Source organism: Seriola aureovittata, chromosome 7, assembly GCF_021018895.1.
Source record: "Seriola aureovittata isolate HTS-2021-v1 ecotype China chromosome 7, ASM2101889v1, whole genome shotgun sequence".
Taxonomy (NCBI): Eukaryota; Metazoa; Chordata; class Actinopteri; order Carangiformes; family Carangidae; genus Seriola; species Seriola aureovittata.
Window position 1 is genome coordinate 16,088,126 of NC_079370.1, and position 25,526 is coordinate 16,113,651.

General features: G+C 40.3%; 2 protein-coding genes across 5 annotated transcripts; both read left to right on the plus strand.

Annotated features, from left to right (window-relative positions):
• Positions 1–105: 105 nt before the first annotated feature.
• Positions 106–11,150, plus strand: si:ch211-261d7.6 (zinc finger protein 660). Of its 3 annotated transcripts, none has more exons than XM_056381414.1 (3): positions 106–529; positions 2,683–4,260; positions 9,369–11,150. In XM_056381414.1, exons 1-3 carry the CDS (start codon positions 412–414, stop codon positions 10,682–10,684), a joined length of 3,012 nt encoding a protein of 1,003 aa, XP_056237389.1. In that variant the 5' UTR covers positions 106–411; the 3' UTR covers positions 10,685–11,150. The 3 variants fall into 3 exon arrangements, with proteins under 3 accessions (XP_056237389.1, XP_056237390.1, XP_056237388.1); XM_056381413.1 differs by lacking the exon at positions 9,369–11,150 and having other exon boundaries at positions 130–223; positions 311–529; positions 2,683–8,190; XM_056381415.1 differs by lacking the exon at positions 2,683–4,260 and having other exon boundaries at positions 120–529.
• Positions 11,151–12,979: 1,829 nt separating this feature from the next.
• On the plus strand, positions 12,980–24,198 carry LOC130172476 (uncharacterized). 2 transcript variants are annotated; one of them, XM_056381233.1, is made up of 10 exons: positions 12,980–13,111; positions 13,683–14,214; positions 15,337–15,840; positions 16,485–20,170; positions 20,261–20,531; positions 21,178–21,375; positions 21,463–21,555; positions 21,669–21,855; positions 22,147–22,354; positions 22,450–24,198. In XM_056381233.1, exons 2-10 carry the CDS (start codon positions 13,728–13,730, stop codon positions 23,737–23,739), a joined length of 6,924 nt encoding a protein of 2,307 aa, XP_056237208.1. In that variant the 5' UTR covers positions 12,980–13,111; positions 13,683–13,727; the 3' UTR covers positions 23,740–24,198. The 2 variants fall into 2 exon arrangements, with proteins under 2 accessions (XP_056237208.1, XP_056237209.1); XM_056381234.1 differs by having other exon boundaries at positions 13,069–13,183.
• The last annotated feature ends 1,328 nt before the right edge of the window (positions 24,199–25,526 follow it).

Genomic DNA, 25,526 nt, shown 5'->3' on the forward strand with positions numbered 1-25,526 from the left:
GCTGTCAAATAGTAAATAGTACAATATCCCCTTCTTTTTAATCGTGTATAATCCTTTGAGAAGAAAACAATTTATATGCAGAGTGAATCGCTGCAGGCCCAACCTCCTCCGGAGGAATCAAAACAGAAGAAGAAGAATCCACTTCCGCCGACAGATGCTCAGGCACACAGTGCAGGTGTGTGTGCTTCAAAGCTAGCCGTGCTGTTCATCATCATTCACATTGGTAAAAACAGTACAGTACAGTAAAGATGCTGCTCTGTTTTGTGTTAACGAACTAGACTATCATTTACATCGTTTTCACTCATTTCAGACAGGCTTTGTGCCGATAAGGAAAACTTGAGTAACCGTGGCGCTGTTAAGCTAACGAGGACAAGCTAGAGAAAGCTAGCACCACCAAACGGCCACACCAAGATGGACGGAGCTGCTGCCGCGACGATCACAGAGGATGGAGCCGCAAACAAACCCTTCGACGGACACAGAGCATCAGAAAACAACGTCGGTCCATCGGCTGAGGACATAGCAAGTGACGGTAAGTATCCACCAGCCGTCACTTAAACGTTAACGTTGTTAGCACCGGCATGTTCAGGCGTAGTGACCTCCTACACAGGAACATGAAAATATGTTACTTGTCGAAAAAAAACATTCTTCTACGGCAAATTGAGCATAAATTACATTAACTTGCATGGCTGGTCATTTTGGCTTTTTTAACTCTTTCCTGTTTACTAATGCTCCGTTTATCTGACAAACCCTAACAACAGACGATGCAGATCTCAACCTTTTTGCAGATGGATAACAATGTGTTGGCAGTATATATGTTGGATTTTTATCAAGTATGTTTGCATTTAAATATGAAATCTGGCTGTTGCTACAGGAACTTCACAATAACAAATGCATTACAAGCGGTATGTTGAACAGTGTCTATTATCTGACCAGGCCAAGCTGGGGAAACCATACAGATGAAATGCTGACTTGCAATTTGTATTTTATGAGCCACAAACCATTTAAGAAATTGAATTTGTCTATTTGTTGACATTTGAAATCTAATGAGTTAAAGCACAGTGTACAGTATTGTTTTCCACTGTGCTTAAAGTAATGCTCATCATACAGCTTACATTTAGTAACCGTCACAGTGGCAGAGCTTATGCTTTGGGTATATGTATGTAGGCCTTAGGTTCAGTCAATGGAATCATTTGACTCCCTTATCTTATGCTTTCCCATTGTATTTGCTTTGTCAGAGTTAACCATCAAGCAACAGCCAAAGAGGCCTCACCTTGAATATCAGATCCTTGTGCGTTTTCATTTTTTTGTTAAGCCTCATTAACAGTATTCCTAATGCAGACCAAGATTCAGACTAACAGAGACAAACTACTGATAATGCTTATACTGTATTCAGGCACCTGTTGAGTGTGCAAAATAGTATTTTCTCAATTTATATCACATTGTTGAATAATAATAGATGGTTCGTGGTTTAAAATGAATACCTGTTAATCATGTGTGACTAATAGATATTTCTAACAAGGATATAATAAGTAATCGTAACTTAGGGTGTAAGTGTGTTCTTTTTAAGACCATGACAAGGTCACATAACTGTTTGCAGGCCAACATAACCAAACTAAATACCTTCAAATGATATTTGCCAGAAGAGAGGTCCTAAACACTAGAGTTTCGATTTGTCATAGTGCTTTCAAATGAGGTCGTGTTAGCCTTAATTTATATGGACTCTCCATGTAAATCATGCATGTGGACAACCACACACATTGGATTTTAGAACTTCAGTGAAATTGTCAATAACACCAGCATTCTTAGCAATGATGGAGCTAGTGGGAGGGATTCGCATCTGGTTTCCTTGGCAGTGCAAAGAAACAAAAAAGCATTTACTGTTTCTGAAAAGACAATAACAAATGAGTTTTTGGGCCTCTTTTTATAGTCGGGCTACAGACAACAAATTTCTTACTACTTTAACTGTTTGCACCCCAGGCGTATTATGTATTTAACTATGTGTATCAAAAGCATCAGAATATCTCAAATGTTGTCTTTCCTCTTCTACATACCAGTGTGACTAGACTAAATTCAGCCTCTCTAGAGGTGCAGGTCATCACAGTGCCCCTCTGTCAATAAGAAATACTTTGATGGACATAAAATGGCTGTTTATACTAGATGTTTCATCTATCAAAAGCACTTTACAGCTCAGTTCAACTTAAGCTTTGATAGACAAAAGTACTCTTAATAATTTTCTTATCCAACTATGTGGATAATCCAACCTCTTGTTGTAAGGACAAGACTGTAAGTAATTCGATACCCCACCCAGGTTTGCATGAAAGTGGTACTTACAATGTGGTGCTTTGGTAACATTTGCCTATTTGAAATTGCATCACTTTCTGCAACAGTTCTATTAAATAACTGAATTATTGAACTTCTAAAAGGTCACTTAGCTTGAGCAATCTATTTATCAGCCCCTCTGTAATAACACTGAGTATATTTTTATAATCAAATTTTGATCATTTCATTTGGAAAGTCCTCTTTTGTCTGATTATACTGTAAACTCAAACCACCTTTAAAATAAAGACCTTATTTGCACGTGTTTTTGTGATTTTTTTTTTTTTTTTTTTTTTTTCTTTCTTTCTTTCTTTCTCTGGAAACAGGAGTGGCTTTGACCTCCTATTTTCCCCTTTCTATTTCTAGGGGTTGGGGTTTTCTGCTGTCAGGATTGTGGAGAAGCCTTCAGAGAGGAGGCAGCCTACTTGGAGCATCGCCATCAGCACTTGCAAGAAAATGTGCATTTAGGTGACCAGTTGGATGGCTTACATGATGCAGAAAAGGACAGTGAAACAGCTCATTTTTGTACTTCATGTTCACTCTCATTTGTTGAAATGAATGAATTCCTTTTGCACATGGAGACGAACCACGGTCAAACCTCCCAAAAGGAGTCTGGTATTCAGATGAATTCTGGAATAACAAGACAACACACTTATGAATGTCAAGACTGTGGGAAATGTTACGGTGTGATCGGACACTTTCTCAACCATCAGCGCTCACACAGACAAGCCTCCAAATCAGTTTTTCATGACCTCGAACATTTGAAAAAGAAGTCATTTCAGTGCGAGTCCTGTGGGCGAAATTATTCTCGCGCTTCAGCTCTTGATGCACACCGTCGTTGTCATGAGGAAAAGTTAGTCAAGTCACGAAACAGGAGTTCAGGAGATTCATTTCACACTGAAGAGCCAGTAGTTGAAGCCAAGCCCCCTGAAACTCAGGCAGACGATACTTCTGAAAAACTTTTTAAGTGTTCATGTGGTAAAGCCTTTTCTGCTTTGTTGCGCCTGAAAACACATCAGCGATTTAGCCGCAACAGTCAGTGCTCTCCAGAAGAAATGAAAGAAAAACCAAAGAAAAACTGCAGCGAGTTTTACTGTAGTGAGTGTAAAAAGTCTTTCAATGGCCATATAGCCCTCTTCAACCATCAGCGATGGCATGCTAATCACTCAGATGACTCTGCGAAAAGGTTCCCATGTGAGGAATGTGGAAAAGTATTTATGACACTCACATTCTACTACAGGCATCAGCGCATGGCACACAGCGACGAGACCCCAGCAAAGTCGTTTCTTCATCAAGTCTGCCAGTTACAGAAGAAGTCATTTGAATGTAAGGATTGTGGACTTAAGTTTTCCAGGGCTTCAGCACTTCACTCCCATCAGCTTCATCACACAGATGTTTTCAGAGAAACAGAGAAGGAGGCCCAGATGCCCACCTCTCTGCTACCTCAACAAAAAAGTTTGGAAAGTGAAAGAAAGGAGACTGAGCACTTGGAGGAAAAAATGGAATCAGAGAAGGTGTTTCCTACCAGTATTACTGAAGAAGACTCACAAGTTAATGAGACTGATGAAGACATGGATAGTTATGAACCTGGAGACTTTAATGTTCAGGTGATCAGTGCAAGTGAATCAGAGGATGAGCCAGTCCAAGACCTGAATCCTGATCTTGAGCTACTGTGTGAATCGGATCAGGAAATAAGAGACGATGGTGACACTGAAGTTTCCCCCAGTAGTCTTTTTTCCAAGCCAGAGATGGACTTGAAAATTGTACAAATTGACTTTGAGCAGGTTGACGAGCAGTGTGCACAGATAGCGAGGGAGACCGAGAATGAAACGACAGGAGAAAGATTTGATTGTCCAGAGTGCTACCGTTGGTTTTCTAGTGCTTCATCACTGCGCGTTCACAGAATGTGGCATGGCGTTCATAAGAGAAGACAACAGACCCAAGGTCAGTCAGTGGCAGTTTACACATGTGACACATGTGGCCATGAAGCCAGTAGCTATGCAGCACACTGCAGTCACATACAGCAACACAACACTCAAAACACAAGCAATGATGCACTGTACCAGACAGAGGGATCAGAGAAGAAAAACTTGACTTGCAGTGAGTGTGGTAAATGCTTCTCACGTTTGTCTGCTTTAGTCTCTCATAAGTTACACCATCCCAAAAGAAAACAATTCCAATGCCCAGATTGCATGATGTCGTATTTGCATGCAGCTAGTTTGTTTAACCATATGAAAAACTGCTCTGCACAAAAGAAAGAGAATATTTCAGTCACTAAGAAAGAATACAATCCAAAGAAAACCCTCCTAGGCCCAAAGATTTATCATTGCGAACAGTGTGGGAAGGGTTTTTGGTCTTTAGGAGCTTACTCCCACCACAAGCAAAATCAGACAGAGTGTGCAGACTTAAGGCTAAGAAAAGGTGTTGCAGGATCTTTGCACTCTGTTAATGGACACCCACGCTCCAGTATTAAGGTTGCATGTCCAGTGTGTGGTAGGAAGTTTCGTCACAAAGGCATTATGGCATTGCACATGCGAAAACATGAAAATGGAAATCATAAATGTGAACTCTGCAATAGGTCGTTCCGTCTTTTTTCCAGCCTTCTCAGACACCAGGTTGTGCATAATGACCAGCTTCTCCCACCCCCCATTAAGTCTTTTCAGCATCAAGTGGAGCAGTTGAAAAAAAACACATACAGCTGTCCTGACTGTGGGAAGCTGTTTTCACGGGCCAAAGCACTTCAGTTTCATATGAAAAGCCATGGGTATGAGACTGGGCATTCACCGTCATCACCCAGATCTACTGTCACGCTGGAAGATCTCCAGTGCGCAACGTGCCTCGCACATTTCAACAACAAAGCCTCGTTGCGGGCTCATCAAAAACTTTGCATGAAAAGAGACAGTCAGGCAGTTGATTGTAAGACAGAACCCGTAGAAAATAATGATACTCTAACATTGCACCAGGATAGTATGGATGTCGGCAAACAAGAAAGCTCTGAGCACTTAACACTTAAAACTGAAGTAATTAATGAAACGGACAGTCGGGAGCTAAAGACAGAAGATCAAACTGGTGCAACAGATTTGAAATACAAATGCAAAAAGTGTGACAGAAGCTTTTCAGTCGTTGGAGCTTTGAATTTTCATAAAAGAGTTCATTCTGAGGGTTACAAATCTGTAACAAAAGCAAAATTGGCCATGTCAGTAATGCTTAAGAAACCTAAACAGGAAGAGCCAAGTAAAGGACTGTTTCACTGCTCAGAATGTGGGAGGCGATTCATGTCCAACTCAGCGCTCGGGTCCCACAAACGATGGCACAAAGAAAAGAAATTTTCACGGTCCTCGCTCAAAGATGACGATTTGAAATCTGTTAGCCACAAGACAGAGGATGGACCTTTTCAGTGCAACACATGTGGCAAACAATTTTTTAACCATTGTGTTCTTCAGCGCCACCAGATGTTTAATCGACAGTGTCAAACCAAAACTGAGCCAGAGCCTGAATCAAGCAAAAGTGTGGGGAGGAACAGCACACTCACTGAAAATTCAGAGTTTTCATGTCCTGAATGTAACGAGACCTTTGTGCAAGGTTCACTTCTAGCTGCCCATCATGAAAATGAGCACAGTAAAATTTTGCAGGCTGCAGATCATCAAGGAGATGATCTTGTCTCAGTAGACCAGGTCCCAGAACAAGTTGATGTCGGTCTCAATGGAAGTGGATCCAGGTCATCGACACTGAAGGGAAAAGCTCACCAGTGTCCCCTCTGCTCTATGACCTTTGCTAAAGCAAGAGGTCTGCGTGCCCACAAATGGCAGGCGCACTCCAACACCACAAAAGGCAAAAATAAGGTTCCTTTGAGTACCAAAAAGGAGTCCATTCCCATGAGAAGTGAAGTCAGAAATACAGAGGATTCATCAGATGTAGACAACACTACAGTGATGAGCAGTTATCTTGTTGCAAAGAAAAATAGCCCTGTTGACAGAGGAAGGAAGAAAATCCGATCTGCCCCCCCACCTGTGAAATCTGTCTCATGCCTTGACTGCGGGAAACAGTGCAGTTCTGCAGGCGCACTGCTTGACCATAAGAAAGTGTGCCTGGAGGTAGAGCAGGAGGCCAAACAGGAGATCCAGACTCCTGAAGCCGCAGCTGAGGTTTCCCCACCACTCAGCCGTCTGTTGGAGCATACTGCCAAATGCCTCTTCAAGTGTGATAAGTGTGGGAAAGCGTTCCAAACTGAGGAACAATTGTCCACCCATAAGACCAAGGCAAAGAGCCGGCCTTATTGTTGTGCTCTGTGCTGCCACGGCTTTTGGACTGAGAATCAGCTGCAGCAACACCTTGCCTGGCACGATGAAGTCCGTTGTCGTCTCCCAAATGAGGTTCGCTATAGGCTCAGTGCTGCTATGACCTCAAAGCCTCTAAAATCCAACATCCCTTCTGCTGACAACAGGGGAAAGTCCTTTCAATCTTCTACACCGAACCGACCTACGCTTAACCCAGACAGCCAGTCACAAAGTAGCCATAAGTGCCAACATTGTGGCAAAGCCTTTCTTTCACCTACTGCATTACAAAAGCACGAATCCCAGCACTGTAACAATGACTCATATCATTGCTCCATTTGCCCCAGGACCTTCAGTGAAATACAGGACCTTATCGATCATCACCAGGAATGTATAGGTGATTACAAAGGGCAGAGTGATGCTCCCGCTGCTATCTCGCCAGGAGATGCCAATGGCCTTACTTGCCTTGAATGTGGAACTACTTTTTGTCAAGAAACTGATTTGCACCAGCACTATATTGAACATGCCCATGGAGTGTTTTAGACTAAACAAACCGAAAAGAGTTGAATTGAAGACACTGTAGATTGTGGATTTTTGTTTTTCTTTTAGTGATTGATAGATACATGTTTTCCCTAATTCTGCTTATATTATTTGAGATTTTTTATATTTAAAAAAGCAGTTCCTTAGGTTATTTTCCTGTTCTCAGGCTTTCCTATACACTGGAGTAGTATATGTACAAATGTTAAAGAATAATCCCTTTCATGAACTTGCGTTGAGATGTCTCAAATGTATAGTTATGAGCCACCGGTTGATTTGACTGTTTTTGAAAAGACCTGTCATGAATGTCAGTTGAACCTTGTTAATCGCTTTGGTGATCACTGGCTGAAGTGTTGAAGTTCATAACCAGATATATCAGAAAAACAAACAAACAAAAAAAAAAAGATTTGCATGTATGTGTCCGTCCTCTTCCATTTTAAAATTCCCAGAACAATTAAAAGTGCTGTTGACGCACTGATTATTGCAAAGTTTATGAAGAAAATGAAACAATTCTGCACAACAAATATATACTAATTTTGCTGCTGTCATTTTAAATGCCTGAGGTTTGCCTGAATGAGGTACTATTTGCATATTTCAGAGAAAGATAAAGATATAAGAAATTCAGTAATGTGCACTGTGTATGTGAATCTGTAAAAGATGTCTTTATGTTGAACATTACAGCCAGTTACTACCATAAAACAAATTTCACAGTGAAGTAATTGTACATTACGTACAATATAGTTTGCATTAATTGATTCATAAGCTCCCATGTTCTTTCCTTTTCAGTGTTAGATTTCCATGTTGTTGAAAGGTTATTCATTGCTTAGAATAAAATAGTGCTTATTTTCATGTAGCATAGTTGTTGGTTTACTGTACCACTTATGTAGTGGGAAAATAATTTCTATTGTACAAGAGACATTACTTTGCGATATTAATTTATGAACAGCTTTTTTTCCCTAAATGACCAACATACCCTTTGACTACTTGTTTAACTTGCTGTTTCTGGAACAAAGAAGAAAATGTTCACTAAAAAGTTAAAATAAATTGATCAGTTTTTTTGTGAGTTAATGGATTGTGTGATTAATTTAGCCTCAGTTTACTCGTTCTGCATGTCTGTGGACTCAGTTTGGTTTGTTAATATTTCTATTCACCTATTGGCACTTGTCCTCTGAGTGATTAGACTTAGGTGTTTATTGATAATGCTGTGTGTTGTGTACTGGGTCTTTTTTGAAAACTGCAAAGTTACATAACTTAAAAACAAGTTACATAACTTAAAAACAAGTTTGTTTTGTTCATTTATCACTACAAAATATCAGAAGTCCCCATGTGGAAATGATTCAGTCTGACTCATATACAGCATGTAATAAATATGGAGCCTGAAGTGTGCCACCAGAATAGTTGCAAAAAATGATTATTAAACATTTATCATTTTAAATGTAAAATTAATTAACTGGAATTTAAAATGGACTTGTAAAATTAATTTTAAAACCACTTAAATTGACCTTGTTGAAATTTTATTTGCTAATTTATCTGCTGCTCGCAGTGTTTCATCTTCATTTATTTACTGTTTGTTTGTGAAAACTGCGAAATCTCAGGAGTTGCTTTTTCATTTTTATGACAGTAAAATAAATTATAAAATATCCTTTGATGTTAGACTATAAATTACACATTGCTTTGGTATCCAGGTGTCACTCACCATTTTATGAAATTTTATAGATGAAATGTTAATCAAATCGTTGAGAAAACAATGGATTATTGATAAAGATAAGTTGCAGCCTTATCCTGTTTTACTGTTTCCATATTGTGATTGTGTTAATTTCTGATCCAACCTACAGGGCAGTAGTAGTACCCTAATAATTTTAGTTTCATTCCAGGCTCAATATTTAGGTCACAGATAATCTGCTCTGCAGACATGGTCAGCAATGCCTTTATGAAATGCAGTGCTCTGATATTGAAATTGGATTTATGAGGAGTGTTAAGATGTTTTGATCAACTGTGACGAAGAGAAGAGCCACGACTCAGGCTTGTAAGTTTTGTTTTACCTGCTGCAATTAAACATTGGTAACTTTCAGCTACCAACAGCTGGAACATCACAGAATAATTATTAGTCCCATATGATTGACAAAATCAGATGATATTTTAGCTTCTTTTATAAACTCGTGAAATTCAAAATGTGATACATAAACTGAAGACTTCTTCTTAAGTATCTAAATTAGTATTTGTTCTTTTCTTCTTTTGTAGTCAAAGAATGCAGCATTGTGTGTAAGGATTGTGGACTGAAGTTTACACACTGGCAAGTCTTCAAGACTCACCTGCACCAGCATGCCATGGAAGATGAGGAGGAGGAAGATGCACAGACAGGAGACAACAGAAATCCTGCAGCAGAGCTGCTCCCTGGGGGAGAAGACGGAGACGAAGGCCTGGGCTGTGCTGCCAATGGGTGTGACACAAGCAGTTCATCAGACACAAAACCCTCAGATTTAATAAAAAGTGCCTCATTGAAGAAGAATCAACAAAAAGTTTATGCTTGCTTGGTCTGTGGGAAGGTTTATACATACCTGGTTTCTTTCCAAAAACACCAACAGCAGCATGAAAACCGCTCCTCTACAACAGACAATCAGACTGCACAGAATTTGCATAAATATGAGTGTTCAGACTGTGGGATGTCGTTCAGCAGGCGAACACGGCTATTTGGTCACATGAGAGTTCACAGGTCACGCAGACAACAGAGATCGAAACCTCCTAGATGTGATCAGTGCAACAAAGACTTCTCGTCTATGAAGTCATGGTTGAGTCATATTGCTATCCACAAAGAGAAACCGTTCTGGTGTTTAAGTTGTGCCAAAGGCTTCAGAGATGAAGTGTCACTGGATAAACACCTTCAGAGTCACAGTCTGAGGCAACACAAGTGCAACATTTGCCACAAGAGATTCCAATTGTCTGCCCAGCTTATGAATCACTACAACACCCACACCGGAGCAAAGCCTTATCAGTGTGCATTCTGTGGCAAAACCTTTTCCCATGCTGGAAATCTGATTACACACAAAAAGAAGCATCTTAGAGTTTATGTTGGGTCCAGTGGGATGCTTCTGGGCAGCAGGAATTCTGGGATTTTCACAAAGAAGCGAGTCATTAAAAAGAAGCTACCTGTTCTCGCCAGCATCCAAGAGGAGCCAGAGATGGATACAAACATGGAGGAGCTGCAGGGAAAGGACGAAAGTGGAGCGAGAAGTGAAACTCAAAAGGAGTATGCTGAGTTTGGGGATCACGCCAACTCTGAAGAGTCTGATTGCGGCGAGCCTGTACATTACTTGGCTGGTACAGCTGGATCTGATCCACCTGAAGAGTCAAAATCAGAAACAGTGCAACCACAAGCAGGACAGGACCTGGACGAGAGTAAGTCGCAGGAAACAAATATGTACAGAGAGCATAAATACTGGGAATGGGAGTGTTTTGAATGTGATATGGGTTTTGATGATGTGGCACACCTGCATTTGCATTATATAAAACATGCCACTGGGGAGCTGCCTTTTCCACAGGATGATACTGAGGGATGAAGGCTCACAGAGAAATTTATTTTCTCATACTGATGCCGATAATACCAATAATTTTGATACATTTGGGGAAGTTAATAGTTTTTAATCACTTTTTTTTTTTTTCTTTTACTTTTCTATGTCAAAGATGAATGGTTTGGGCAAAGAAACAAAGGGTTAACAACTTACTGTGGAACTATGTCTAGTATGTTTTGAATTCACTGTGTTACACAAAGTCGAGGACAATTATCCTTAGTCTGTTGTAGATACTTGTGAGATTGATCTTGAGTATCTACAGCAGACTAAGCCTCAACAGTCTGATGCTACAAGATTTTACTGCATGTTTTTAATGTATAGTTGTCATATGTAAACTGAGATTAAAACTACATGTTGCAAAATGTTGTTATGAACCAAAAGTGAAAAAGTGAGATCATGAAAAACTAGAAAGTAAATCTATATCTCATTCTACTTTTAATAAAATACAATACATTCTAAATGTTTCTTGGGTTTGTTTTCATGTGCAGGGGTAAAATAATGTATTTTAGACTGACACAATACAGTGTATACAACAACAAACCTTCATACTATAGGGAAGTATTTGGGAGACATATGATGCTGTGGCTGGAATAATTTTGTGCTAATAGTCTGAATTCAATTTGTTCTTGGACGCTGCATTCTTCCAGCACATTTTACCAACATCACTTTTGCTTTTACCATTGTAATGGAGGGGATACAGCATAAATATAAAAATACAATAGCCTACAGATGTAAGGATCAGCAATACAGTAGCTCATTAAATATGTTAATATATACAAATTATTGAGAAGTGATTCTGGAGCACGCTGTGCTCATGGGCTTTTTTATGATTAGTATATGGAAGTTTCTAAGCACTTGGGATTTTACAGTTGGTGCATCCCTGTGAAAAGGATCCTACACATGCTGCAATAGCACCAGCATCTGGGTAATTACTCTTTACTTTTGCCAGAACATAACCGGATTTTCACTAGGTTTCTCTATAAGGATGTGATATCATTATATCTAATACTTTTAATTATATGACACAAATTACCTATGAGACATTCAGCCTTATAAGGCTACCTTGTTCTCCATTTTTCAGTTCTTCATGAAGATTTCAGTTGACATGGCTGAGACTCAGATGAAGAGAATATGTGGGTGATGGAATAAAAGCAAAATCCCACATATGCACCTCTTACCAGAGCTATTTTAAGTCTTTTAAATAAAGTCGGTCCAAGTATCAAGTCTACAGCTCTGTAGACTCCACTGTATTCCTTACTGATATCTCAAAACAACTGGTTACATATAACAGTTTTATCATATAAAATTACTTGAATATGATGAAATAACAAGAGTTTCTCGGAGTTTAGGGATAGAGGGTCTTATGACCTAAAATACAATTTTGAGGCACTTTACTTGAGTATTTCTAATTTCTGCTACTTTATACTCATACCCCATTGCATTTATACAATTATATGATAGTTGGAGTTATTAGTTACTTTTCAGAGGAAGATTTAACCTAAAACAAAATGTGATAAGCTTGTACAATGCAACACACTGTTAAAAATTAAACCAAGATACGTGTATTTGGGGTGCTATGACAACCTATGAGAGCCATTTCCTCTCTAAACTTCTTAGACGGTGTAATTTAGATAACTGTTTGAGGCCCAGAAAGTAAAAATGATCCAATATTTCACAAATAACAGCAAAAAATTACTATAAATGTTTGTAGCAGAACTTTTTCGTCTTTCTTGCCTCATTAATCATCTGATAACACTTCAGATTTGTTTTGTGACGCTTTGGGGCAAAGCTCTTGATTGGAAACCACCAGACAAGAACCTGCCAGTACCCCATATCAAGTGATTATATCTAGCTCCACCTTGATCAGCTACAATGGTAAATGCTCTTTATATAATCATGTATAGTAATGGGGGGACATTTTTCTTTTGTTTTTCATACTTCAAATACATTTTGCTGGTCACATTTATGGAATTTAAATGCAGAATTTACACATGCAGTAGAGTATTTTTACATTACTGTACCGATACCATTACATAAGTAAATTATCTGAGTACTTCCACCACTGGATGTTTTGCATCGTTTGGGGATTTGTTGCCATTTTAAGCTAAATAAATAAAATAGACTAGAGTAGCTCATGATATTTGTAGTTTCTGCGGCATTTATCTCCAAATGTATTATAAACTTGGTTGAAATAGGTTAAGTATTCTCATTCGTATCAAAATTGCTTTGAAGCATGTTTGTATTATCGTTTTCGCAGAGTACACAAACCTGTGGAGAACTGACCTGTAACAAACCACAACTCCCATGATTCCTCTGCGGCTTTTGTCAGACTCTACGTCACATTGTCTGCAGCACCTTCGTGTTGGCTTTGTGCAGAAACGACGCGGAGATGTTAGGGCGGACAGGACAGCGGAGGTAATCTAATACTTACATCCTCATGCAGTTATACAGGCATACGGGAGTTTGTGTGGACGGGGGACGTACAAAGTGAGTGAATATGTAGCAGTTTTAGCGCCGTAACATGTCAGAAATGCCTACATTTGCACCCAGATTTGACCGCAAATCGCTGAATTTGGGCTAACCAGGCTACCATTATCTGTGAATCTGTGGTTATCATGGAGGGATTGTTAAAGAAAAGTGTTAGCATAGCCCAGCTCACTATTTACACAGAATTACGTGTTGGATTTGGGTTATACCTCAGACTACAATGGCTGCCCTCCATGTCCATCGGTCTTCTTTTGTAATACAAATGTTTTAAGACCATTCATTCTCTGGTTTCCCAGTAGTCGTCATGCGGATAACAAAGCTGTTGTTCACTGATTTTAACTTGTTTAAGGATGTCTTTCTCAGAAAGTAGTCCAGCAAGTTTAAACGATGCCAAAGATGCATGCTTTGTATGTCCGGTAAGAGCTCCTACAAGAGCTGATTTGTCTGTGTAATTAAGTAACAGTGATAATGTGTGTCTGTATGGGAACTGATTTCATAGAAACATATGAACACGCGCATTTGAGGAGCAAAGAGGCAGGGAGCCATGCAGAGTCCTACCCAGGAAAATAGTGGGTCAAACCCAGTGACCACAGCACCCACAGAGCAACCACTGGACACTGGGACTGAGGCTCAGCCAGCACACAGTGAACCACATGCAGAAGAGGAGAAGACTAAATCTGCCGGTCCCGTTGAGACCGAAACAGTGATCACACCACAGGAACATCAAACAGGGGTGCAAATGGAAGAAACACCTGCAACTGTGGCATTCACACAAGCAGTGGAGAGAGAGACCGCTGTTCAGCCACTGAGTGAGCCTTCAGAAAACTCTGAGGGGATGGAGATAGACTCTCCTTCAAAGCAAAGTGCCCCCACAGACTCTGATACAAATACGGATCCTCAGTGTGATGGGCAAATTGCAAAGACACAGGAGAAAGGTCTGCGTGAAAGTAGGAAATATGTTCCTTCCAAGAAAGCCATGAAAGATCCTCTGAAAATTGACATGTCCAAACCACTGGGCATGCCTCTCTCATGTGAGTATTTTACCTTTTGTGTGTATAATTGAGAGACCTGCTCTATGTTTGATTATTACATTGTATGTAGGACTACACACACAGCAGTCACATTTCCTAGTTGGGAGATTCAGCATTTTGTCAAATCCCAGTTAACAGTGTGAAAGCATGAGGACATTGCAGTCCACACATTACTCTATAAGAAATCTATTGTGATTTATTATAGTAGCATCTTAGTTACTGTGATGTCTTTTTCTCAGAAGCATGTTGGTTATTGTAATTTTGACGGCAGCATATTGTGTTTTTTAGGTTTAATATACAACTGTAAAAAAAAAAAAAAAAAGTACCTGGAGTAATTATATAACTGTGCGCAAACATTGTGGAAGTCAATTTCATTTTGTACAGCGTACTTACAAAATACTTGAAAGACTTACTTAAAACACTTCCTAGTTTGCCATACTGATACAGAATCCAGTGTTATTAAACCTGTGGAATTAATCTGTTCTGGTGCTCAGAAGCAGCCAAACAAAACACTGTAGGTTAGAATTGGACCGATATATTGACCCATATTAGCTTATCACAGATATATTTGTATGCATGTACTGCACTGTATACCTTGGTCCACCAGAGAGCGCCAATAAGTGCAAAATGTCCTGCTCAGTGCAATTCCTAAAAATTTAAAGGATTCTCATCAAAATATTTTGATGAGAAAACGCATATATATTTGAATTTGGTATCTGCCTCAAAAATCCTGTATTGTTCTTTCCACTTTGAAAGCTCTAAATCACATAGGATAGTTATGATGTGTTTTCCAATTTTGACTTCCTGGGTGTGACAGTAAATGCAGAATTATCTTGCTAAGGGATATGGCAGAAGAGGGTCTCCTTTCACAGTTTTTTTGCTCAGACAAACATTTATTTACTGTGTGTTTACTCTATAAAGGTGCTTTTCACTTTTCAATAAGTCGACTTATTTACCCTCCAGCTCACTTTTGACCTACAGGGATGGAGCTGTTATTACCCTACGGCCACATTTTTCCTTTTGCAATCCTTTATACTTTCTATGAATACTTGTCTTTATAATGACAATATGAATGTATGCTACATGTTAACTTTCTCCCCCCCCTGCCCTGTTTCCTTCTAGCTTCTCAGCTCTCCCTGCAGTGCATGGAGTGCCACATAATCTTCAGTGATCACAAGAGCAAAGAGCGCCATCTGAAGTTGAGCCACCCAGCACAATATGAGCAATGCATACTGAGGAATGCCCTTTTCGCCTGTTATGTTTGTGACCGCCACTTCACAAACTCCACAGAACTCATGGCCCACCAAAAAGCCCACACAGAGAAGAAACCCTTCAAGTGTCCGATCTGTGGCCTGGCCTTTAACAAGTCATCAGAGCTCACCCTTCATAAAAAAATTCATTTTGGCCGGGACGGTTATGCCTGCACTGACTGTGGCAAACCTTGCAAAACGTTGACATTACTTAAGTATCACCGCCGCACACACACTGGAGAGAGGCCGTATGTTTGCAAGGAGTGTGGAAAAAGGTTCACCATGTCCAAAGCTCTGCAGAAACATATTTTGTCACACCTGCCAGAGGGAGCAGAAGACGAGGGAAACACCACAGCTAAACAGAACAAAACTGATGGTAAGAAAAATTTCCATGTTACAGATGTTGTATCATTTTACACATTTAATTAGTAACATACTTTGTAGCTGTGCTAGTAACATGGTTCCAGGGATGATGTTAGTACACCACTTCAGACTGAAATATCTCAACTATTTTTATGGATTTAACCATGAGGTACATTTTTGGTTTTGAGTAAAATGTGTTGACAACTATTGAGTGGCTTGCTATTAAATTTGGTACAAGCATTCATGTCCCCCTCAGGCTGAATTGTCATCACATTATTGATCCGTTAACATTATCATGTCAAAATTTAGATTTGTCCAATACTTGGTTTATGACTAAACACATGCAAACCTAATGACAATCCCATCAACCTCAACTGGACTTGTTGCATTTTGGCCTAAGTAGCAAATGTGAGGCAAAACTAAGACGCTACTTAAACACTATACCTGCTGACTAACATTTAATTTAAAGCACCGCTGTGCCTATGTACAGCCTCACAGAGTTACTAACATGGCTACAGACTCTCATTCTTAGTCACATTTTCTGGTCCAATTATAAAATAAATAGCTTATAGAAAACTGTCAGGTTGCAGGAAATATGTTGTGCTTTCTATGGTATACCACAATGCATCACAGATTTTTTTCCTTTGTTATCTTTAGGTGCTTCTGCAGTAAAGTATTCTTGTTCCATATGCAAGGCCAATTTCAAGACTACCAAGACACGGCTACATCATATGAAAACTAAGCACAATGTGCCTGCTGCAGCCAGTAATGCCTTCCCACCAGGACAGCAAGTGAAACAAAGTACACCCATTATAACTCCAATATCTATTTCCCAACCAGCACTACTACAGGTGGAGCCTAACGGACCTCTGCAAAAAGTTGATGCCAATATTGACACAGAGCAGATTCGCAGACTTATTGAATCTTTAGGAAATGTGCAGAAAGTAAACCAAGTTGTCATATTGGGGCAGGTGCCCCCTCATGCCCCACCACTGGAAGTGCAGCAGATATCACAGCTGGCAGAACCAGTCACTTTGAATCTCAGTCCACCGCAGATAGATTTTCTAGGACTGAAACAGTCAGAATCTAAAACAGTTGAATTGGACACATTAAACAACCAATGTAATTCACTGGAGCAAACAATCATACTGGAACCCATTACACCAGATGGACAGTTGGAAAACCCGTCTTTTTCAGAACTAGGTTCCAACATAGCTGCAAGTGAAAATATAGAGCTAACACTAGTTCAGACTGAACAAACAGAGCAACCCCAGGGAGAGATGATGCATCAGATCCTTCAGCAGACCGGGATTAGTGCAATTCATTCTGACCCTGCAGATCAAATGGTTTGTCAGAATGAGGTAGCTGACCTCAAACAAAACTTTGAGCAAACAGTCATATTAGAACTTACCCCTGCTTTGATACCAACTTTGGAGCTGGAACAATCCCAAACTGTGCCACAAAATGAAATCCCAGCCTCCTCTCTGGTACCAACCACTGAACTGGAGAAGACTCCTGATCTGACTCCACATCCGACTGTAATAGATGAGCAGGAGACCAGCTTGTCAATCCCACCTTTTATGCCTACAGTAGAGTTGGAGCTGACACCTTTACAAACAGAGCAACAGGACCTTACTTCTTGCTCTTTTGTTCCACCAGACACACTTACACAAACTCCAAGTGAATCTGAAACGAATCCCAAAGAAGAAGTTGATACACAGATGCAAACAGTAAGTCTAGATCAAGTCCATCATGTGATGGATGAAGCTGCACCACAAGAGACACAAGAAAAGGCTGAACAAGAGCCATCTGAACAAGAGCCACCAGAGAAACTGCTAGTAGATAGCAAGGAGGGTGAGGAGCAGTTGGAGAACCAGTCTCAAGTAGAGGAGACATCTGCTAAAGAAGAGGCTCCATTACAAGTTGAGACCAAGCAGGTGCCACAGATCTCCGAGTTACCCATAAATGTAATGTCAGCTCAAGAACTGGTGAAAGTGCGGAAAAGAAAGCCTGCCAGGGCATTTATATTTCAAGGATATATGCAAGAACTGGTTGGATCCATACACAAGGATGATTTACAAATTGAGGCCAAACCTGCCAAACGCCAAAGAAGAAGAAAGTCTCATCTTGTTGTTAAATTTGGTCCACAAAGCAAAGAGAAGAAAAACAAGAAACAGAGGACGCTGCAGCAGCAGCAGCAGCAGCAGCAGCATCAGCATCAGCATCAGCCAACACAGGAAGAAGAGATAAGAACAAATCTCTCAGACAGAAAAGCAGCATCACAGAAGAAGGGAAGGAAGGGAAAAAGGAAAGTGGGGCATTTGGTATCTACAGCTGAAATAAAATCACCTTCATCAACCCAGGACCCACAGGTGAAACAAATCAAAGAGGATACAAAAAAAAATAAAATTAAAAGGCAAAAAGAAGAAGTCAGGGAGGGTGTGACGCACATAAGTGAACACAAAACTGTAGCTTCACCTGTATTTAAAAAGAAAAAACAAGGAAAAATAATGCGAAAAGATCAGACCAAGAATGCAAAGGATGGGAAGAGAAAGAAAAACCTGTCAAAGGAGGAAAAAGTCAATACAAAAAAGAGCACAGATTCGGCAGACATACCTGGCCCGCACATAAAGCAAGACTCTCTACTTCTACTGAAAGGTCATAAACAGCCCCAGCTGAAAGTTTACAAACTGGACCCTTCAAAGACATCAGGCCAGACACCGGAGACCCCACCTCATGAGTTCCAAACAATGTCCCAGCAGAGTAAAGACAACAATCATCCAACAAATGATCTCACAGCAGAAAGTAAAAAAAAAGGAGGAAGACCCAAAAAGAACCAGAAAGCTCTTTCGTTGTTGTCCTCACTGCAGGTTTCCCGTCAACCACCTGAGGCACTGCCCACCAAACCAAAGACCACCAGGAAACGTAAAGCCTCCTCGAAAGTAGAGACCGAAGGAATAATAACTTCTTCTCATTCAAAACGTGCCTTAGAGTGTAATGACTGCGGGGAGAGATTTAGTGAAGTCTCATCCCTTCAGAAGCACAAGGCGACGGTGCATATCATAGAGAGTCCCGGGCTCACTTACACCAATGGGAACGTTTTTGAAGGGGTCTCCAGGGTGGATCTTTACCAGCTTCCAAAACATCATGATAAGGTTGTTGGGGTGATAAATGCTGCTGCAGACTGGGATACTGAGCCTGAGATGGGAGAGATGGCATTAGAAGACAGAGAGCGAACTCTGTCTTTTCCAGCTTTGATTCCATCTCCATCTTTACCTGTTCCTCCTCCAGAGGTTGAAGTGAGCGCCTATGAAGATAAGGGTGGAAGTAAAGCAGGAGCAGATGATCAGTCTCATACCTCTCCAGAAGTTCACTCACCATCTGATCAACTGAAAAATACGAAGATCTCTCCGAATTTCACATCTGAATCTGCTTTAAGTACCTCTACTCAGACAAAGAGTTTGGAGACCGGAGATCCTTTGGCATCAGATGAAACCAAGCAAGAAAAAGGTCCCGTGAAACAACTCGACTTAGAATCTGAAGTCCAGGCTACCGCAGATGAAGACATTAAAGAGGATTTACTTCTCGAGGTAGATTTAGTTACTGTTGGAGAGCAGAATGAAAGAGATGATCCAGCTTCTCCTCAAGAAAGTGCTCCCCAAAATGAATCAGAGGGAACTCGTATTTCTGAAGGTGGAAGTGCTGCAACATTTGTAGCACCTGAGCAAACTGATGAAACGACAGCTGAAAAAAGCTTAACTCTGCAAACTGTGTCGTGCTCCACACATCAAGTAGAGATCAAAGAAGAAGAGGAAGAAATGTTAGTCCAGAGGAAAAAAGAAGGAGAGAAAGGAGGTGTAACAAGGAATGCTACAAGGGGGACAGGACATTTAAAAAGGGACGCGATATCTAAGATAGTTTTAGGTGGAGATACTGTCAGAGGAACAGAATCAGACAAAGAACAAGATGAATGTCATGTAGTTTACGAAAAAAATCTCATAACCTCTGATTCAGAAATTCATGACAAAGGTGAGAGTGGCACAAGGACTTCACAGCCAGAGACCAATCCTGAATTTGAGGCCAACAAAGCTCCTGCTCCTGCCACATGTTTGGCTTCCGTCCCTTCTACATTAGAGGAATCTCCTGAAGAACAAGTGGTGCTTGAGCTAGAGTCGGTTACCCCTAGTGTTCAAGAAGTCATGAATGAAGGAGAGCTGCAGGGAGGAGAGGAACACGGCAGGGAGGCTGACCAGTCTCCAGGTATCATACTGGAGAAGTTCCTCACCTCAGAGACTGCTGATAAAGAGCTGTGTCTGATGACCGCAAAGAGCAACCAAAGACAGGTGAGATACTAACTTTACCAACAAATACTGTACATTAACAATGAATAATTAATATAACATTACAATCTTACAACATTTTTTTCATTCAAGGGTTCGGAAAGCATTGCTGAGAATGAAGTACAAGTGCCTGGGAGCCAGGAGATCAAGGTTGAAGAGAATATCTCAGATCCACCGCTGGCTACACCCACCTGTCAAAATAGACCGAGTGCAAGTGTGCAGTCACAGCACCATCGTGATATAAGAACGGTTCTGGTGAAAGAGGAGAGCAGTCTTATGCTGAATGAGACTCAGGCCTCACAGGGTAGCAGACACATCAGATGGAATGTGGAGCCAGTGAACAATGAAAACACTGCCACTCCATGTAAGTATGAGCGCACAGTGTAGTGGCATTTTAAAGCAATAGGTCAGCGTTTTGGGAAATCCAATTATTTGCTTTTTTGCTCAGAGTTAGATAAGAAGCTCAACAGCATTCTCGTGTCTGTGCATTTGGTAAAGAGCCATAGCCAGGAGGCAATTAGTTCAGCTTAGCTCAGCATTATGACTGGAAGTAGGGAGTGACAGCAAGCTGGGCTCTCTCCAAACAAAAATACACCCAGCAGCGCAAATGTAAAAGCAACAATTTGAGTTCTTAAGGTGAATTACATGACTTAGATTTTTCTTAGCTAATACTGCAAGTACCAGGGTTGTGTTAATTAATTGTCAGGAAGTAGTTACACAACTTAACTTTCTCTAAAACTACAAATTGTTGTTTAGTCGTTACATTACAGTTTATGTAATGTTTGGTCAGATAAGATACAACATGTAAATTAGTCATCTTTTTGGTTGTTTGCTGGCATGTTTTTTAACTTTAGACAGACCCAGGTTGGCTGTTTTCCCCCTGCTACCAGCCTTAATGCTAAGCTAGGCTAATCACCTCCTGTCTCTAGGTATGTTCACTGTGTGCTGCCTTTAAGGGCTTTTGTCTTTTCAGAGATAGATGAGTCATGCTTTTGGACTTTTGTTTTCAGTGATGGAGAGTGTGGACACAATAAGTGACTGTTATGTCACCCCGGAGTTCAACACCAATCAGTGTATCTTCTACCCAGTGAAGGAGGAGGAGAGGGAGGTTCTACTGGGAGACACTCAGATCAGCAGAGGGAGTTTAACGCCAGAGGGATCCTGTGCTGAACATCAGACAGAGCCTCAAACTGCAGATAGTACTTTAAGTGAGTCTTTGTGTTTTCTAGTTTTATTCTCGGTACATTAAGAGTATTGGAAGACCTCTGTTTTAATGTTTAACATGTTAACAACAGATGAGGGGAGCCATTCAACTCAAGACTACCAGGAAATAGGAGTGAAAGGACTCCTGTCAGAACCAGGGGTCAGTGACTTTGCAGATGGACAAGGTTTGTTTTCTGTTCTCAAATGACCAAGAGTAGTAACTGCTTTATTCATGACCTTAAGCCATTTATCAAAATTGTTGAACATGGATATCTCTCCAAAATAACTACTCTTTCAGCTGAGGCAGATGCTGAGTGGCCTCATCTACCAGACCTCCGGGACTTTCTCCTCCGGAGTTCTGATGAAGAGGACTTGGGAAGTTTTGAACTGTCTGATCCTCAGGTTGAATCAGAGACAGAAGTAATGGCCTATTTCTACAAGAACCAAACCAACGGTGCACGACAGCCAGATCACACATCACAAAAGTACAGGAGAAATTCTTTTTTTAAGTCTACAAGCTGATAAAGTATATTAAAAAAAATAGTATATATAGCAATAATAATGCCAAGCAGTGCAGAAGTAATACTTGGTTATAAATTAAAATGTTGTAAAATGTAATGACAATGAAGGGCAAAATCATATTTTGCAGATTAATGTTTAAAAAAAAAAAAAAAAAGTTGGTACTCATAATTGTTTCAAACATGGTAATTGTTTTTGTTTGAATTTGTGTAAGGTGCTCACTTGCTCATAATGTTTATTTTCTTTTTCTTCCTTAGTTTGATGACTTCAACGAGACAGCTCCAAGCACCAAGAGATGCAAACAGGACCAGAGAGCCCATTGATTACTTCGCCAAATATTTTGGTTGGGATACCTGGGTAGAAATTGCCAGTTGCACAAATAAGCTATCCTGCATGTCTAACCCAGTCATAGCCAGAGAGGTTGCACAGTTTGTTGGGATCCACATTGCAATGGGAACTTTGAAGGTTTGTCTTCCTATTTGATCCATATGTTACATGATCACTTGGTTAATTATATGCAAAGGTTCTAATATATATATGTATATCTTGTTACTTTTCAGTTTCCCAGTCCAAGGCTCTACTGGGAGGACTTGACTAAGGTGCCCTTAATTGCTGAAGCCATGCCACTTTCACGTTTCCTCCAGCTGTCTTGCATGTTGAAGCTGGCTTCTCCAGCAAAAGATCCAGTCACCATTAATGTTGGGGAAGGACAACATGATGGTGACTTTGGAAATGGGCAGAAAGGTAAAACTCTGCCAAGCAGACGATGTGTAAACTCTCAGCATAGTGATGGACAATGCCAAGGTGACGAGCCAAATGATTTGAACAGCTCAAAAACACAGACTGATCCCCTGTGGAAGGTTCAGCCATTACTCTGCCGTTTCAAAGCAGGATGCCAGTCATTGACAAGAGAGGGTGATTATGCAGTCGACCAATATCCACTTCCTTTGACTGGGAAGATGCACAACAACAAACTGTCTCTCCACTGCACTACTTTAATTGGATTTGGTGGTTTACTCTTACATGTGGATCTTAAACCGGATCTCTCAGACAAAGAAAATGCTGTAGAAAAAATGGCCCCAAGAGGTAGTATGCTGTTTCTTTGCAAGCAGGAACTCTCCACCCCTGCAATGCTAGAACGCCTACTAGTTGCTGGGGTTCATGGTGCAGGCAGGGTGGGGGGAGCACGAGGACAGATCGGGGATGAGTTTGTGAGCTCAGACGGGAAGTTGATGTTACGCCGATCACACTGTGGCTTCATACTTTCTACTGCAGGAAATGGCCAGAGGGACATGGCTTCTCTCACTGACAACTTTGAGAAGGCCCAAATGTCGGCTCGTCTCAGCAGAGATTTGCGAAATCTTTATCCTATTCCCCTCACTGCCTCGGCCCCAACCTGCTGGCCTCAAGCGGTGCTCTGGTACCTTATAGATCTGGCTTTGGTTAACTCCTGGCTCCTGTACCGACAGGATCACAGGGCAGCTCCTGCACCTTTGACTCTCATGGCCTTCAGACTGGAGGTGTCCAAGGCTTTGATCCTCTCCAGTGGCTCTGATACTCAGGACTCAGTTCCCCCTCAACCCCCCACAGAGAAGGCCCACACAACAAATGAAACCCCCAATCCCAGCCTGGTGGAGGAAAGTCCTCTGCCTGATGCAGCCACACGGTACGATGGTTCAGGCCACTGGCCAGAGCAACTCGCAGAGGGAGAAGGAGGCAGGTGTCGTTTTGGGGACTGTCAGAGAACATCTCGAGTGCTATGCCTTAAGTGCTGTGTCTTTCTTTGTATCTCACGCAACCACAACTGTTTTTTGAATTTCCATAACCAAGGGAGTTTGGTAAAAGAGTAGTCTTTACCCTTTATTTTTAACATCTTACTTTCTGATATAGAATGTAACTGTGCTTTTGGTGTATGTAAACCCAGCTAATCAAAAACAATGGTATTATCTCCTCTGTCCTTACAACTTTTCCATGATGCCTTTCACTGGCACTGTCGTTCTTTTGTATGATTATTGTGCTGCATTTTAAAAAACAAATGCTTTGTGATGTGGCTTATTATGTCATTGAGCAAGTGTAAAAATGAATTTGCCTTCAGAAGGAAATGTAAAAAAATAAAATACTCCTAGCCATACGCTTTGTTCTGCAAAAGAAGTGTAAAATATGATGTTGAAATTGCACCTGCCATGATATTTTTTACTATTTATTTTAACCTGACCTAAATGACATTCCATGATGACCTTGTTTTTGGCTCGAATGTTACACATTATTTATTTGAATTTCAGAAAACAATAAAGAACAGATACAAAATACATGTATTTTTGATTCTATTTATTTATTTTTAAAACTGCTGGCAAAGTTTGCATGAACTTCCTTTGTCTTGTAATAGTAGGAAAACACAGGAGTTAGGAATAACATTAACAATTGGTTCTGTTCTATTCAGGTGTCCCAGTAAGCCACGACTGTTACAGTGTGACAGTGAAGGAGGGTGCACAGTAGCAGGACCCTGAATTGGGCAAATTGATCCTCAAAATATTGATACTACCATACAAAGTCTTTTTTGAGTTAAGTGTCAATAGGAATGAAAAAAAAAAACCAATGGATCCATCACATGCTAGATCACATCCTGGGCACATGAACACGTAGTGCTGCAATATTTGCATCTGTGCAGTGATGACCTCTTTAGAGAATTCACATAATAGACATTTATTTAACATTAAAAACCGTTTTGTGTTTAAGATTCATGTAATTACGTAATTAAAGGAGAACAGCAACAAAAATTGTTGGCAAATTGGTGGTAATTAAAATATATTCAGACGTAACCAGTTTTAATGCATTCACTTCATAAATCATGAGATATTTCTCTCCCATACATGATTGTACATCAGCCACTAAACAATAAATCAATATCAATATCTGTATCGATACTGTGACTTGTCAAAATGTCTTCTGTGGAAAATATAATTATTCATCCAAAAGGGAAAATACAGTGTCACTATGTGTGTCATATGTACTGATACTGTACAATAGTAGTGAAAATCAAATGTACATGAATATTTTAATACACAAATGCATTGCAGAAACAGATGGTTTTCTAGATGGTGTGAAATATCCATAGATTTGATGTTAGACATGGACTCCAAAACGTAGAGACAAGTGAGAAAACTGATTTTGTAAAATAAGCTACGGTTTACATTGTTGGACTTTTATTTATGTGTGTAAACATGCAGTCGATGACTTAATATAAAAGGGTGCATGTATCTCTATAGGGGAGGGAGACAGACATAACTATTACAGTAGAGTCAATGAAAATTACAATAAGTACTTTTTACTTAGTTGTTTTGGGTCATGTGACGAAGATAAATCATAGACCCAGACTCAATAGAAAATTAGGTTAGTCCAAATCGGTCCAAATCAATGCTCGTAAATGTGTGGCTCTACCACTGTTTGTTGTAGCTGATTCTATGTGTTAGTATAGTGTGTTAACAGGTGTGGTAACATTTTGAAAGCAGGATGTGTTATTATAATGCTACTTTATACTACACAACAGTTGAGCTCACGCGCTTGGTTTCCATTAAAGGTTTGTGCTTCTTCCTGCAATCACTTCTCTTTCACTGCTCTTTATCAACAAAGGAGCAAC

Excerpts from the sequence above, each read along its gene's own strand:
- si:ch211-261d7.6 (XM_056381413.1), top strand. The coding sequence starts at position 412 with ATGGACGGAGCTGCTGCCGCGACGATCACAGAGGATGGAGCCGCAAAC. Across the intron at positions 530-2,682 it reads TGAGGACATAGCAAGTGACG|GGGTTGGGGTTTTCTGCTGT; the intron begins GTAAGTATCCAC and ends TTCTATTTCTAG.
- LOC130172476 (XM_056381233.1), top strand. The coding sequence starts at position 13,728 with ATGCAGAGTCCTACCCAGGAAAATAGTGGGTCAAACCCAGTGACCACA. Across the intron at positions 14,215-15,336 it reads ACTGGGCATGCCTCTCTCAT|CTTCTCAGCTCTCCCTGCAG; the intron begins GTGAGTATTTTA and ends GTTTCCTTCTAG. Across the intron at positions 21,376-21,462 it reads AACTGCAGATAGTACTTTAA|ATGAGGGGAGCCATTCAACT; the intron begins GTGAGTCTTTGT and ends TGTTAACAACAG.